The sequence below is a fragment of the Chrysemys picta genome, unplaced genomic scaffold, assembly GCF_011386835.1.
Source record: "Chrysemys picta bellii isolate R12L10 unplaced genomic scaffold, ASM1138683v2 scaf1353, whole genome shotgun sequence".
Lineage (NCBI taxonomy): Eukaryota > Metazoa > Chordata > Testudines > Emydidae > Chrysemys > Chrysemys picta.
The window spans coordinates 3579-17000 of record NW_027054059.1 but is presented as its reverse complement, the minus strand read 5'-3'; the positions used below and the strand labels follow the sequence as shown (position 1 = coordinate 17000).

The following is a 13422-nucleotide window of genomic DNA, read 5'->3' as shown; positions in this document are numbered from 1 at the left end:
GTGACTCCGGGTGTGGGCCCTGCTGCAGGGCACTAGAAGCTCCTCACCTGGGCGTTGCCCATTTAACGGCTGGCTCCGAGAGGGCCCTGCCCCTTTCCCCGGCCCTGGCTGACCAGCTCAGTGCTCCCCACTTCCCACCCCGTCCCCTGCAGATGGGATTTACACCCTGCGCACCGAGAACGGCGAGACCTACCAGACCTTCTGCGACATGACCACTAAGGGGGGCGGCTGGACCCTGGTGGCCAGCGTGCACGAGAACAACGCCTACGGCAAGTGCACCAATGGCGATCGCTGGTCCAGCCAGCAGGGGAGCGACGTCAACTACCCAGAGGGAGACGGCAACTGGGCCAATTACAACACCTTCGGCTCCGCAGTGGGCTCCACCAGCGATGACTACAAGGTGGGGTCCCCTTCTCCATGGCCAACAGCTACTTGCTGGGGAGAGAGGGTGCGTTAGAATGTGGTTGAATGCACATGGGCAGGTGGGAGACATGGGCATGGGGGTTATATGGGGGGATGGTCCAGTGGTCAAGGCAGTGGTGTAGGGCTAGGCAGCCCTGGCTTCCATTCCGTGCCCTGCCACAGGCCCCCAGTGTGACCTAGGGCAAGTCACCTAGTCTCTGTGCCTCTGTTCTCCCCCGTACAATGGGGAAGGTGCTTCTCTGCCTCGCGGGGCGGGTGTTACAATAAATATACCACAGCTGGTGATGTGCCCAGATGCCCGGTGATGTAAGTACCTGGGATGTGGTTAAGAAGTTTCATCTGGGTCCTTGCTTTTCAGAACCCTGGTTATTACGATCTCCAAGCCCAGGACCTGTCTGTGTGGCACGTAACTAACAAGACGCCTCTGAAGGAATGGAAGAACAAGTCCATCCTGAGGTACCACACCGAGACCAGCTTCCTGTCCTCGGAGGGGGGGAACCTCCTCAAACTCTACCAGGTGATGGCACTGGGCTGGGGGCTTTGGAGGGGTGTGTGCAGGAGGGTCCGGGTGGCTCTGCTGGCCCCAGTGTAGATGGAGGAGCTGGGGTGAACAAATTCTCAACACTCTAAAAGTGCTCCATGCTGGGGGGCCGATAATGGGATAAGGAGCCTTCCCCTAGACACAGCCTGTTGGAATCTGACTGTGACCTTGGTGTGAGATGAGTTGGCTGGTCTCAGGCAACTGCTGGTGTTCATGTCCCAAACCAGCCACATCTCTTGTCTCTGACCTGCTGACAGACTCAGCAGAGAGGCTGAATGGGCCACGGAGACTGACCCCACCTCACACCCTGGAGATGGGGGCCATTGGACACAGGTGATTTGGTGCTAGACCAGGCCCTCTACTCACCCTTGAGCCCGGCTTTGGGGTTCAGGCGTCCTACCAGGGGTATTTCCTCAGTGCCAGGGTGGTGGGCAATGGTGCTGGACACATGCTGATTCTCCCCTATTATCATTTACTGCCTGCATTGTGCTAGCCCCTAGGAGACTCCCCCACCACAGACAAGGGCCCCATGGTGCTAGGTGCTGTACGGACCCAGAACAGAACAACAGTCCCTGTCCCAAAGAGGCTGAGATAAATCCACCCCAAATGGCACTTTGACATGCCAGATTTCCCTGCCCACTGCTGCGGTCACTGCTGTGCCCTAGGGCTGGCCTGTGTGGGAGGCGGCACTGACTGAACAAATCACCCAGCGAGCATGTGTCACTGAAGCTGACTTGTCTGTGCTGGAGCTGCCCTGCCACTGGGACAGAAACTAACACTGGATTCTCACTGTGTTTGTGTCTCCCAGAAATACCCAGTGAAATACGGCACCGGCGTCTGCAAGACTGACAATGGCCCCGCCGTGCCCGTCATCTACGACTATGGCGATGCCCAGCAAACCGCCAACTATTACTCTCCAAACGGCCGAAGTAAGTCTGCAGTGAGCATGCGGGTTCTGCCTCTCCAGCTGCACAGATCAGCCCGGCCCAGGGCTTAAATTCTCACTCCTGGGGGAATTCTGTGCCAAAACATTAAAAATTCTGCACACAATATTTTAAAATTCTGCAAATGTTACTTGTCACGCCAGTTTCAATTATTTTGGTAATTTATTTCAAAATACCTGTCAGCAAGTCTGTCTGTAACAATACAGAAACACAAATATTTTCCCCCGGGAGTAGAGAGTTAAAGAAACCCCTATGACAACCCAGATCCTGCTTCTCTACCTCCTCTCTTCCAGAGCCCAACGGGGGGGACAGACAGTCACACCCCCTTCCTCCCAGAGCACAGCCGCAGCCCCCCCACAGACAATATACCCAAACCCCCTTCTCCCCACAGAGCCCAGCCATGGCCCCCTTTGCCCAGATACCCACACCCCTTCCCCACAGAGCCCAGCTGCAGCGCCCCCCCCAGCCCAGGTACCCACCCACCCCCTCCTCCTCCTCCTCCTCCTCAGAGCCCAGGGATCCAAAGGGAGACAGAGCCTAATGCTGGGGCCCGGGCAGGGCTTGCACAGAGTTTGCTGCGTGCTGCCTCCTTCCCTTCGCTGCTGGGAACCCTCTAGCTGTCTCCCTGCCCCCGGCAGTGTCTTCTATGTGTGAGCTGGGCTAGGCTGGGTCCAGCAGCCCCTACTGGTGGCCAGCAGCACTGCAGCCCATTTCTGTGGGGGGAAGGAAATTCTGCACAAAAAACATTAATTTCTGTAAAATTCTGCATTGAGCAGTGCCACAGAATTCCTCCAGGAGTATTTCCCAGAGGCCCCCCCCATGTGCCCACCCCCAACATGGTGTAAGAGCTCCAGAGGTGTGTGAAAATATTCACCAGAGCTCTGCTCTAGACAGCTCCCTCTGAATTTAAGCCCTGGGCCTGTTCCAGTCTGGATAATCTTTGTTTAGAGCTGTGATACTCAGACCTCAGAGGTTCAGGAGTCAAATTAGTGATCAACATTACCCACAAGAGCCACAGGGGTGTGAATTAATTGTTTCATTTGCTATAGTACTACTCATATTTAAACAGTATGACAGGCAAAATATTTATATATTATTCTCACAGGAAATAAGTTAATAACCTATTGCCAGTTGATAACTTATCTGGTTAATAACATAGTAAAAGCATCCTGATTGGTTAATAACTTAGATTGGTTAATAATTAAATCAAACAGTGTTTCAATATCATGTGCTATAAAGAGCCGCAGGAGACACATTGAAGAGCCACTTGCGCTGGCAAGCTGCAGACTGCGTATCACTGATTTAGAGAAAGGGAAAACGATGAACTAAGAGAGAGCAAATGGAAAATCCCCAGGAGAGAGCACGGTGTGTGTTCCCCACTTTAACATGCTACATGACAACTGCACACAAATCAGCTCTTAGGAATTTAAAGATGCCCTGCAAGTGACAGAGCTGTGAACAGCCCGGCTGAGACTGGTAATTCCTGATCATCTCTGGGGCGGGGTTCCTGATCCTTAGTCCCCCATCATTCCCAGTTCACACACAGGGACTTACTGAAGGAGCAGCTGAGATTGGACCACTGTTCCTTCTCTCTGCCTCTCCATGGCAAACAGTGGTCCTGACCTGCCCTTTTCTGTCACCAGATGAATTCGTCCCCGGCTACATCCAGTTCCGCGTGTTTAATACTGAGAAGGCGGCCATGGCTCTGTGTGCTGGGGTGAAAGTCACTGGCTGTAACACCGAGCATGTGAGTATCTGGTCAGAGTGGGGGTTAGCTGTGGAGCAAAGGCCAGTGCTGATCAGCCTTGGGGCTGTCTAGTGTCACTGTCAGAGCTGGCCGGATGCACAAGAACTGCTTTTAGCTCGGCACTGGCGCAGGGTAGGTTCAGTTTGTGCTCCCTGTGCCAGCAGGGACAGCTGTACACATGGAGGCCCAGGACAGGCCAAGGGGGTGGATGTTAAATCTCTTCTTTGGGGAGACTTGCTGGGAGGGAACAGCTCACAGGTGCTCTGTTGTCAGAAGCTGCTGTGGGCACTTAGCACCACTGGGAAGTCTTTCAAGGTGTAATTTCTGCCACCAGGGGTCCTGCAGCCAAAGCATCTGCCACGGGGAGCCGAGAGTGAATCAAACCTACTCAGGGTCTGCTCCTGACCCAGAGAGGTCCATGGGGCTCTGAGTTGTAGCTATGGCCCTACCAAATTCATAGCCATGAAAAATGCATGATGGACTGTGAAATCTGGTTTCCCGCTGTGAAATCTGGTCTTTTGTGTGCTTTTGCCCTATACTATGCAGAGTTCCTGGGGGAGACCAGCATTTCTCAAATTGGGGGTCCAGACCCAAAAAGCGAATTGCAGGAGTTCACAAGGTTATTTTATGGGGGTCCTGGTATTGCCACCCTTAAGTCTGTGCTGACTTCAGAGCTGGGAAGCTGGAAGGCAGCGGATATTGGCCGGGAGCCCAGCTCTGAAGGCAGCGCCCCACCAGCAGCAGCGCAGAAGTAAGGGTAGAAGTTCCGCAACGCCCCCCTACAATAACCTTGTGACCCGCTCCTAACTCCTTTTTGGGTCAGGACCCCTACAATTACAACACCGTGAAATTTCAGATTTAAGAACCTGAAATTATGAAATTTACGATTTTTAAAATACTATGACCATGAAATTGACCATAATGAACCATGAATTTGGTAAGGCCCTAGCTGTAGCATTTGTAATAATAATCCCTAGTACTGGTATGGTGTTTTTTATCAAATCTTAAAGTGCTGTACAAAGGAGATCAGTATCATCACCCCCATTTTACAGAAGGGGAAACTGAGGCACAGAGAGGCAGAGCCAGGAATAAAACCCAGATCACCTGAGTCCCAGTCTAGTGCTGTATCCACTAGGCCATGCTGCCTCCACAGCTCAAGACTTGATTTCTGTTCTAGGGTGTGATACACACCAATGCAGCCCCTTCCCCAGCAGCCCCTTCTCTGGTGCCTTCACAGATCCACAGATTCAAAGGCCAGAAGGGCCAGTATGATGGATCTTGTAGTGTGACAACCTGCATAGCACATGCCAGAGAAGCTCCCGCAGGGATTCCTGCATCAGGCTTTCTGGGCCCTGCCAACCTTTCCAGTGCAGGCCTCCCCGAAACTCCTATGGTAAGGGATAAATTGTGAGCACCTTAGGGCATGGGCCGTATTTATGTTCTGTGTCTGTACAGCACCTAGCACCAGAGGGCCTGCCCAGGACTGGGGCTCCGAAGCGGTACTGCAATGTAAATAATAAATAACTACAACAAAACCCAATGGCCTAAACTGGCCCCGCCCCTTGTACAGACGTTCACACCAGTGCAAAGGGAGTGGCAAACGCTGGCATCTGGGGGCCCATTGCACTGGAGTAAGTCAGGGCAGTGGAGGCTCTGGTCCCAAGAGTTAGGAAGGGATTTAAACCCTCATGCTTCAGGGCATTAGCTGACTTCTGACTGTGGGGGGTCAGGAGGTAACTTTCTCTGTGGGCAAATTATTCACCAAGTGGCTATTGCACGGTTTCTTGCACTTTCCTCTGAAGCAGCTGGCACTGGCCTGGAAACAGGAGAGCGGCTATATGGGCCCCTGCTCTGCTCCCATCTGGCAATTCCTCTGTTCTATCCTCAGCACTGCCTGGGTGGAGGAGGGTTCTTCCCAGAAGGGAACCCGCTTCAGTGCAGCGATTTTCCTGCCTTTGCCTGGGATGGCTATGGAACCCATCAACACTGGAGCGTATCCAAGGAGATGATTGAATCCGCAGTGCTGCTGTTCTACCGCTGAGTCCAGAAAGGCTGGCGTGACCCAGGGAAGGATGCTGCTTCGCTCCAGCGGGAGCTGCTCCCTGGGAGGAGTATTGTGGTCTCAGCTGTAGACATCTGTGATGCAAATAAAAAAAAGTGAAGTGCGCTGGGGTCTCAGTGTGAATTACTCTCCTTGCAACCCAGAGAGGGCTGAGACGTTCTCAGCACCAGTCAGGATCAGGGATTGCTTTCATTACGAACACCTGGCCCTTAGCTAGCGCTCTGGGTCCCTAGATCTGAAAGCACTTTGCCAAGGAGGGCAGCGCACTTTTTCCTATGTTACAGACGCGGGGAATAAGGCCCAGGAGGTGATGAAGTTGTCACAGCTCCTGAGTTAACTGCACCTCTGACCTCTTCATGTCTCCTTGAGGACCCTGTGGCGGTACGATGCTCACCTCCACGGCGCCTGCTGGTCATCCAGGGAATTAGCTTTTTTGAAAGTAGAATGAATTATATTGTAAAAGTAGAATGGATTAAAGAAATGCTGTATGTACCTTTAAGCAGAAATAAGGAATGCTGAAATACAGGTGTCAGGAACAGGAACATTAAGACATAAACAATGAGTCCACTTAAGCTAATGGTGGAACATTAGCCGGAGATCTGTAATTGAATATGTATGTCTAGCCTCAGGTAAACTTGTCAGTTCTGCTTTCTTTGTCCTCTTGTTAAGTTCGCACCCTTTTTACCTGTATAAACTAAGGTAGTGTGGGTCTTGGAAGGGGGGCTCACCTTATCTGAATGTATTAGCAGAGCGCTGTGCTAATAAACAGAATGGTCTTGACAAATTGTGAGTCCTGATTCTAACTTTGACAATTTGGAGGTTCCACCGAGATGGCAACCGTCTTCACTGGGGCCGTGTGATTCCTGACCGTTTTTGTAGGATGACCGTGGCAGCCGGCACCTGGGCACTTGGCCCGAGCGATCCTCCTCCTGAACGGAAGGGCGCATGACCACAGTGACGTCTACGCCATCGAACCTGTTGGTTCCCACTCTGTTCTGGTAGGGATCCCAGGATCTGACATCAGGAATCTTGTCAGGTAATTATTTCTGTGTTTTGTCCGGACTGAGGACTGTCCTGTCTCTGTGTCTATCTGTCCTCCTGTGGAGTGTTTGAGTCTGGGTGCCGTCTCCGTTGGGGGATCGGCCGACCAAGGGGTTCCTGTCCCTGCGGTCTGAGTGAGTGAAATCTGCACAATCGCAGCTGCACCGCACCTTGGGTAAAACCCTTGGTGTGAAAGCAAGGGCGATTGAGGCAGTAGCCTGTGGGCTCCTTTTGTGTGTTGCACCGGGCATCGCTCTGACGAACCCGAATTTCCTTCTTGTGTGATTGGTGTGTGTAAAGTCCTCCTGTATGGGTAACCAGACGTCTAAGTTGGGACAGTTCCCTAAAGGAACGCCGGCTCATTTTATGTATTTTAGGAAGGGTCCGGACTTCTGTAAATTTCTGGAAAAATGGTCTAGGCTAACTCAGGGAGATCCCAAAACTCAGTGGCCACTGTTAGGATCTTGGGACAAGGACCGAGTGGACGTCTTAAAAGACAAACTCAGCCAATCTAAAACTAAATTGGCCAGAGGAGAGGTTGATTGTTTCATGCAGTGGTGGGAAGAGGCAAATCGTAGGTGAACAGAATCAAAACTCGCCTCTCTCAAAGATTCAAATGATAAGTTAAAAGCTTTATTGGAAGCTTCCTATCCCACCACTAGACCGAATGCTTCCCTTTACCCCGTTCTTCGAGCAGACTCAGATCGATCCCAACCGCCTTCATGCTCCCATCTCATTGTGAAAGAGGACGAAGAAAACCCCTTATTAGATTCTGGGGATGATGATGAGGAAGACGCATTAATCGGCTTGGCAGCCTTGCGTTGGATCAATAGACAGTCACCAGCTTCCCCAGCTCAGGAACAACTTCCAGAGGTCTCCAGTTCAGACCCGTCCGGACCGTCCGATACGGCCCAGGCCCATTCCTCTGGTTCCGCTCCGCCCCGTAAAAGCTCGCGCTTGGGCCTTAAAAATATCCAGGCTCCCCTCCGAATCCTGCATACTGGGGGCCAAGACGGGGGTCCCACTTGGAGCTGGACTCGTACAGAGCTCCTTTCCGTTGTAAAAGGCTTTCCAAAGCCCCGGGAAAATCCTACCAAATTCGCAGAGGAATTTTTGTTAGTATGTGATGCCTGTGAACCCTCTGAGACAGACCTCCTGCAGCTGTGCAAGCTACTTGTAGCAGTCCCTAGTGAGCATGAAAAATGGCTCACAGCAGCAGATTGGCTCGCTGCTGACCACTCTACTTTACCAGACACCGGTCCTAATGCTGAATACTGGAAAAAGTGTAAGGAGCGAGTTAAAAATCTATTTGAAGCCATCCCTCGGGTATGGAGTCCTAAAACCAACTGGACGGCCATAAACGGCTCTAAGCAACGACAGGGAGAAAACCCGGGCGACTGTCGCACCCGGCTAACTGACATTTTTCTGCAACATTCTGGTATACAGCAACCGGATAAAAATGGACAGGGCGCCCTGGCTAATGCGTTTGTTAATGGCCTCCTACCTGCTGTTGGCAATATGCTAAAGCAAATAAGTGTTGGGTGGGAGACCGAAACCATGGACAAATTGCAAACAGTGGCAGAGCACTGCCAACACTCTGATAGGAAAGGAGGAACAATCATCTCAACAGTTAATGGCCCTGCAAATACAGCATTATTCAGGGCAGGGCAAACAGTACCGGGGACGGGGAAAATACCAGGGACGGGGACGTGGTCGAGGGAGGGGCCGAGGAAAAGACGGTTACTCACCGTTGTAACTGTTGTTCTTCGAGATGTGTTGCTCATATCCATTCCATTAGGGGGTGTGTGCGCGCCGCGTGCACGATCGTCGGAAGATTTTTACCCTAGCAACACCGGCGGGTCGGCTGTGGAGCCCCCTAGAGTGGCGCCTTCATGGCGCTGAATATATACCCCAGCCGACCCGGCGCCCCCTCAGTTCCTTCTTGCCGGCTACTCCGACAGTGGGGACGGAGGGCGGGTTTGGAATGGATATGAGCAACACATCTCGAAGAACAACAGTTACAACGGTGAGTAACCGTCTTTTCTTCTTCGAGTGCTTGCTCATATCCATTCCATTAGGTGACTCCCAAGCCCAACTTAGGTGGTGGGGTCGGAGTGAGACATTGCTGTGTGCAAAACTGCTGATCCGAAGGCAGCATCGTCCCTGGACTGCTGCACTAGTGCATAGTGTTCTGTAAACGTGTGGACTGACGACCAAACCGCAGCTCTACAAATGTCCTGGATCGGAACTTGCGCCAGGAAAGCCGTCGAGGAAGCTTGGGCCCTCGTGGAGTGAGCGGTGAGGTGTGGTACTGAGACACCTGCCAGGTCGTAGCAAGTCCGGATGCAAGACGTAATCCAGGAGGATAGGCGTTGTGAGGAGACCGGTGAGCCTTTCATTCGGTCGGCCACTGCAACGAAGAGTTGCGTCGTCTTTCTAAAGTGCTTTGTGCGGTCAATATAGAAGGCCAGGGCCCTTCGCACGTCCAGGGAATGCAAACGTTGATCCTGGCGAGTAGCATGTGGTTTAGGGTGAAAAACCGGGAGAAATATATCCTGGTTGATATGAAATGGAGAAACCACTTTAGGGAGAAAGGCAGGATGTGGACGAAGCTGCACTTTATCCTTGTGGAAAACTGTGTAAGGGGGCTCGGATGTAAGCGCCCTGAGTTCAGAAACGCGCCTTGCTGAGGTGATGGCTACGAGGAAGGCTGTCTTCCAGGACAGGTACAGAAGTGAACAGGTGGCCAGTGGCTCGAATGGAGGACCTGTGAGCTTGGAGAGAACCAGGTTGAGGTCCCACGTCGGAACGGGCTGACGTTGTTGTGGGTACATCCGGTCTAAGCCCTTGAGGAATCTAACGACCATCGGGTTAGAGAATACCGAGGACGCGAGTTCCCCTGGATGGAAGGCCGATATAGCGGCCAGGTGAACTCTAATTGAAGATATCGCCAACCCTTGCTGTTTTAGGGAGAGGAGATATTCCAAAATAAGAGGAATAGGTGCGTGCAATGGGGACGTGGCTCGTTGCTCGCACCAACAGGAGAACCGCTTCCACTTGGCCAAGTATGTGGTCCGTGTTGAAGGCTTCCTACTGCTCAGCAGAATCTGTTGGACAGAGTGTGAACACTGTTGCTCTGCCTGGGTGAACCATGGAGCAGCCACGCCGTGAGGTGGAGTGATTGCAGGTCGGGGTGACGCAGCCGGCCGTGGTTCTGCGTGATGAGATCCGGATACAACGGAAGCGGGATCGGTGTCTGAACCGAGAGTTCCAGCAGCGTGGTGTACCAATGTTGTCTCGGCCACGCTGGAGCGATCAGAATCACCTGTGCCTGGTCTCTGCGCAATTTGAGCAGTACCTTGTGGACCAGAGGAAACGGAGGGAAGGCATAAAACAGGTGGTCTTTCCAGGGAAGGAGAAACGCATCCGAGAGGGAGCCTGGGGCTCGACCTTGCAGGGAGCAGAACACGTGGCACTTCCTGTTGTCTCGAGATGCAAACAGGTCTATCTGGGGAAACCCCCACTTCTGGAAGACGGAATGTATGATGTCCGGACGGATAGACCACTCGTGCGTTTGAAAGGACCTGCTGAGTCGGTCCGCTAAAGTGTTCTGGACTCCAGGGAGGAACGATGCCGTGAGATGGATTGAGTGGGCGATGCAGAAGTCCCACAGGCGAATGGCCTCTTGGCATAGAATTGACGAACGTGCTCCTCCTTGCTTGTTGATGTAAAACATGGCCGTGGTGTTGTCGGTGAGAACTAACACACAGCGGCCACGTAGGAGATTGAGAAATGCCTGGCACGCCAGGCGCACCGCCATCAGTTCCCGAACATTGATGTGTAGGGCTAGCTGAGGTGCAGTCCACAGGCCCTGGGTATGGTGCTCGTTGAGATGGGCGCCCCAACCCAGAGATGAAGCGTCTGTGACCAGGTGCAGAGAGGGTTGTGGGGCGTGAAACGGCATCCCCTCGCAAACCACATTGTGATCTAGCCACCATGTGAGGGAGGTCAGGACCGAGTTCGGGATTGTGACCACCATATTCAGGCTGTCCCGATGTGGGCGGTATATTGATGACACCCAGGTCTGGAGTGGGCGAAGCCGAAGTCTGGCATGCCTGGTTACGTACGTGCATGAAGCCATGTGACCCAGGAGGGTAAGGCACGACCTCACCGTGGTAGTTGGGAAGGCCTTGAGTCCCTGTATGAGGCTCGTGATGGTGCAAAAGCGATTGTCTGGCAGGATGGCTTGTGCGCGTCTGGAGTCTAGAACCGCACCGATGAATTCTATTCTCTGGGTAGGTTCTAGAGTGGATTTGTCCTTGTTGAGTAGGATACCCAACTTGTTGAATGTGCGCACTATTATGTGGACGTGATCGCGAACTTGTTCCTTGGTGCGACCGCGTACCAGCCAGTCGTCTAGGTACGGGAACACCTGTATCCCTTGCCGACGAAGGTACGCTGCCACGACAGCCATACATTTCGTGAAGACCCGTGGGGCCGAAGATAGTCCGAAGGGAAGGACTGCAAATTGGTAGTGCACCCTGTTTACCACGAATCGGAGGAAGCGTCTGTGAGGCGGGAAAATAGCAATGTGAAAGTATGCGTCTTTCATGTCGAGGGCGGCAAACCAGTCTCCAGGATCGAGGGAAGGGATAATGGCCCCCAGAGAGACCATGCGGAACTTCAACTTTACTACGAATTTGTTGAGTCCGCGCAAGTCCAAGATGGGTCGCAGACCTCCTTTGGACTTGGGAATGAGGAAATAACGGGAATAGAATCCCCTGCCCCTTAATTCCACTGGAACCTCCTCTATGGCCCCCATAGCGAGGAGCGTAGAAACTTCCTGTATAAGAAGTTGCTCGTGAGAAGGGTCCCTGAAGAGGGACGGGGAAGGGGGGGAGGAGGGGGGGATAGAAGAAAACTGGATAGCGTATCCCCTCTCCACCGTGCGGAGGACCCAACGGTCCGAAGTTATAAGGGACCAAGCACGGTGGAAGTGGGAGAGGCGATCCCGAAAGGAGGGGGCTGGATCCTGGGGCATGACTGGGGCGCCGTCCTCGACCGCACCTTCAAAAGTTCTGCCTGGGGCCTGAAGGTGGTCGAGGTGGCCCCTGGTTCTGGCCGGGTTGAGGGCCGGTCCACCTTCTTCTACCACCTCGCCCTCGCCTCCGGGCCGAGTCCTGTCTCTGACGAGGCGGGGGGGGGTAGAAGCGCTGAGGCTGCGGCCTAAATGGCCTGCGCTGGGGGCCCACAACATGCATCCCCAGGGAGCGCATGATTGTTCTCGAGTCCTTGAGGCTCTGCAGGCGAGAGTCCGTCTTATCCGAGAACAATCCATGACCCTCAAAAGGCAGATCTTGTAGGGTTTGCTGCAGCTCCGGAGGCAAACCCGAAACCTGAAGCCAGGAGATCCTGCGCATAGCGATGCCCGAAGCCAGGGTCCTCGCCGCTGAGTCTGCAATGTCCAAGGAGGCCTGCAAGGAGGTCCGAGCCACCTTCTTGCCCTCCTCTACCATGGCTCCAAACTCTTCCCTGGACTCTTGGGGAATCAACTCCTTAAACTTCCCCATAGAGTTCCAGGAGTTGAAATTGTAGCGGCTCAGTAGTGCCTGTTGGTTCGCCGCTCTAAGTTGTAGCCCTCCGGCTGAGTAAACCTTACGGCCAAACAGGTCGAGCCGCTTAGCCTCTTTTGATTTAGGCGCTGCAGCCTGCTGGCCGTGGCGCTCTCGTGCATTCACTGATTCCACCACCAGTGAGCACGGTTGGGGGTGGGTATACAAGTACCCATAGTCCTTAGAGGGGACAAAGTATTTTCTTTCCACCCCTCTCGCTGTGGGTGGAATGGAGGCAGGAGTTTGCCATATCGTATCCGCATTCGATTGGATCGTGCGGATCAGAGGTAACGCCACCCTCGATGGGGCATCTGCTCCAAGGATGTTCACGATCGGGTCGTGCACCTCCACTATCTCCTCCGCCTGCAGGTCCATATTACGGGCCATCCTACGCAGGAGATCCTGGTGAGCCCGAAGATCTATCGGAGGGGGACCCGTACATGAAGTGCCCGCCACTGCCTCGTCCGGAGAGGAGGAAGAGGATGCCTCCGGTGGTACCGGATCCAAGGGGGGGTCCTGATCCCCTTGCTCTTGGGCCGGGGCATCACCTGCACTTGGGTCCCTGGTGTCGGGTGGCGTGGACACCGAAGCCTCCATGCCTCCTGGCGGAGGCCGAGAGATGGTGGATTCTGGGGCCCTTCTAACCGAGTGACCCGAGCGAGAGGTCGATGGTATTGGAGCCCCTTGCTCTTGGTGGTATGCCCACGGGGTCCAAAACGACCAGTGAGATGGTCCATGAGAGTGGTCCTCTGCCATCTCTTGCCAGTGGCCGAAATTTTGTTCATCGGCGTGCCCTTGAGGGGGGTATGCCGATCTCGACAGGTCCTCCGAGGAGCGAGACACCGATCTAGACGGCCATGGCGGTGCCGAGAGAGATGAAACCATCCCGGTGGGCTGCGGTGCCGCACGGTGCCGGTCCGGAGATGATCTATCTCTACGCGGTGCCGGCGATCGGTGCCGGGACCGCGACCGGTGCCGATGACCTCGTCGGTGCCGGGAGTCGGATCTGGACCTCGACGAGGACCTGGAGTATGCCCGGTGCCGGGAGCGAC

General features: G+C 53.8%; 1 protein-coding gene across 1 annotated transcript; it reads left to right on the top strand.

Annotated features, from left to right (window-relative positions):
• Positions 1-152: 152 nt before the first annotated feature.
• Positions 153-5828, top strand: LOC112059845 (intelectin-like protein; the record flags this gene model as incomplete). Its single annotated transcript, XM_065580029.1, has 5 exons — positions 153-400; positions 782-940; positions 1773-1893; positions 3552-3655; positions 5544-5828. Coding segments are annotated over 5 exons (785 nt in total), but the record flags the coding sequence as incomplete, so codon positions are not given.
• Positions 5829-13422: the final 7594 nt, after the last annotated feature.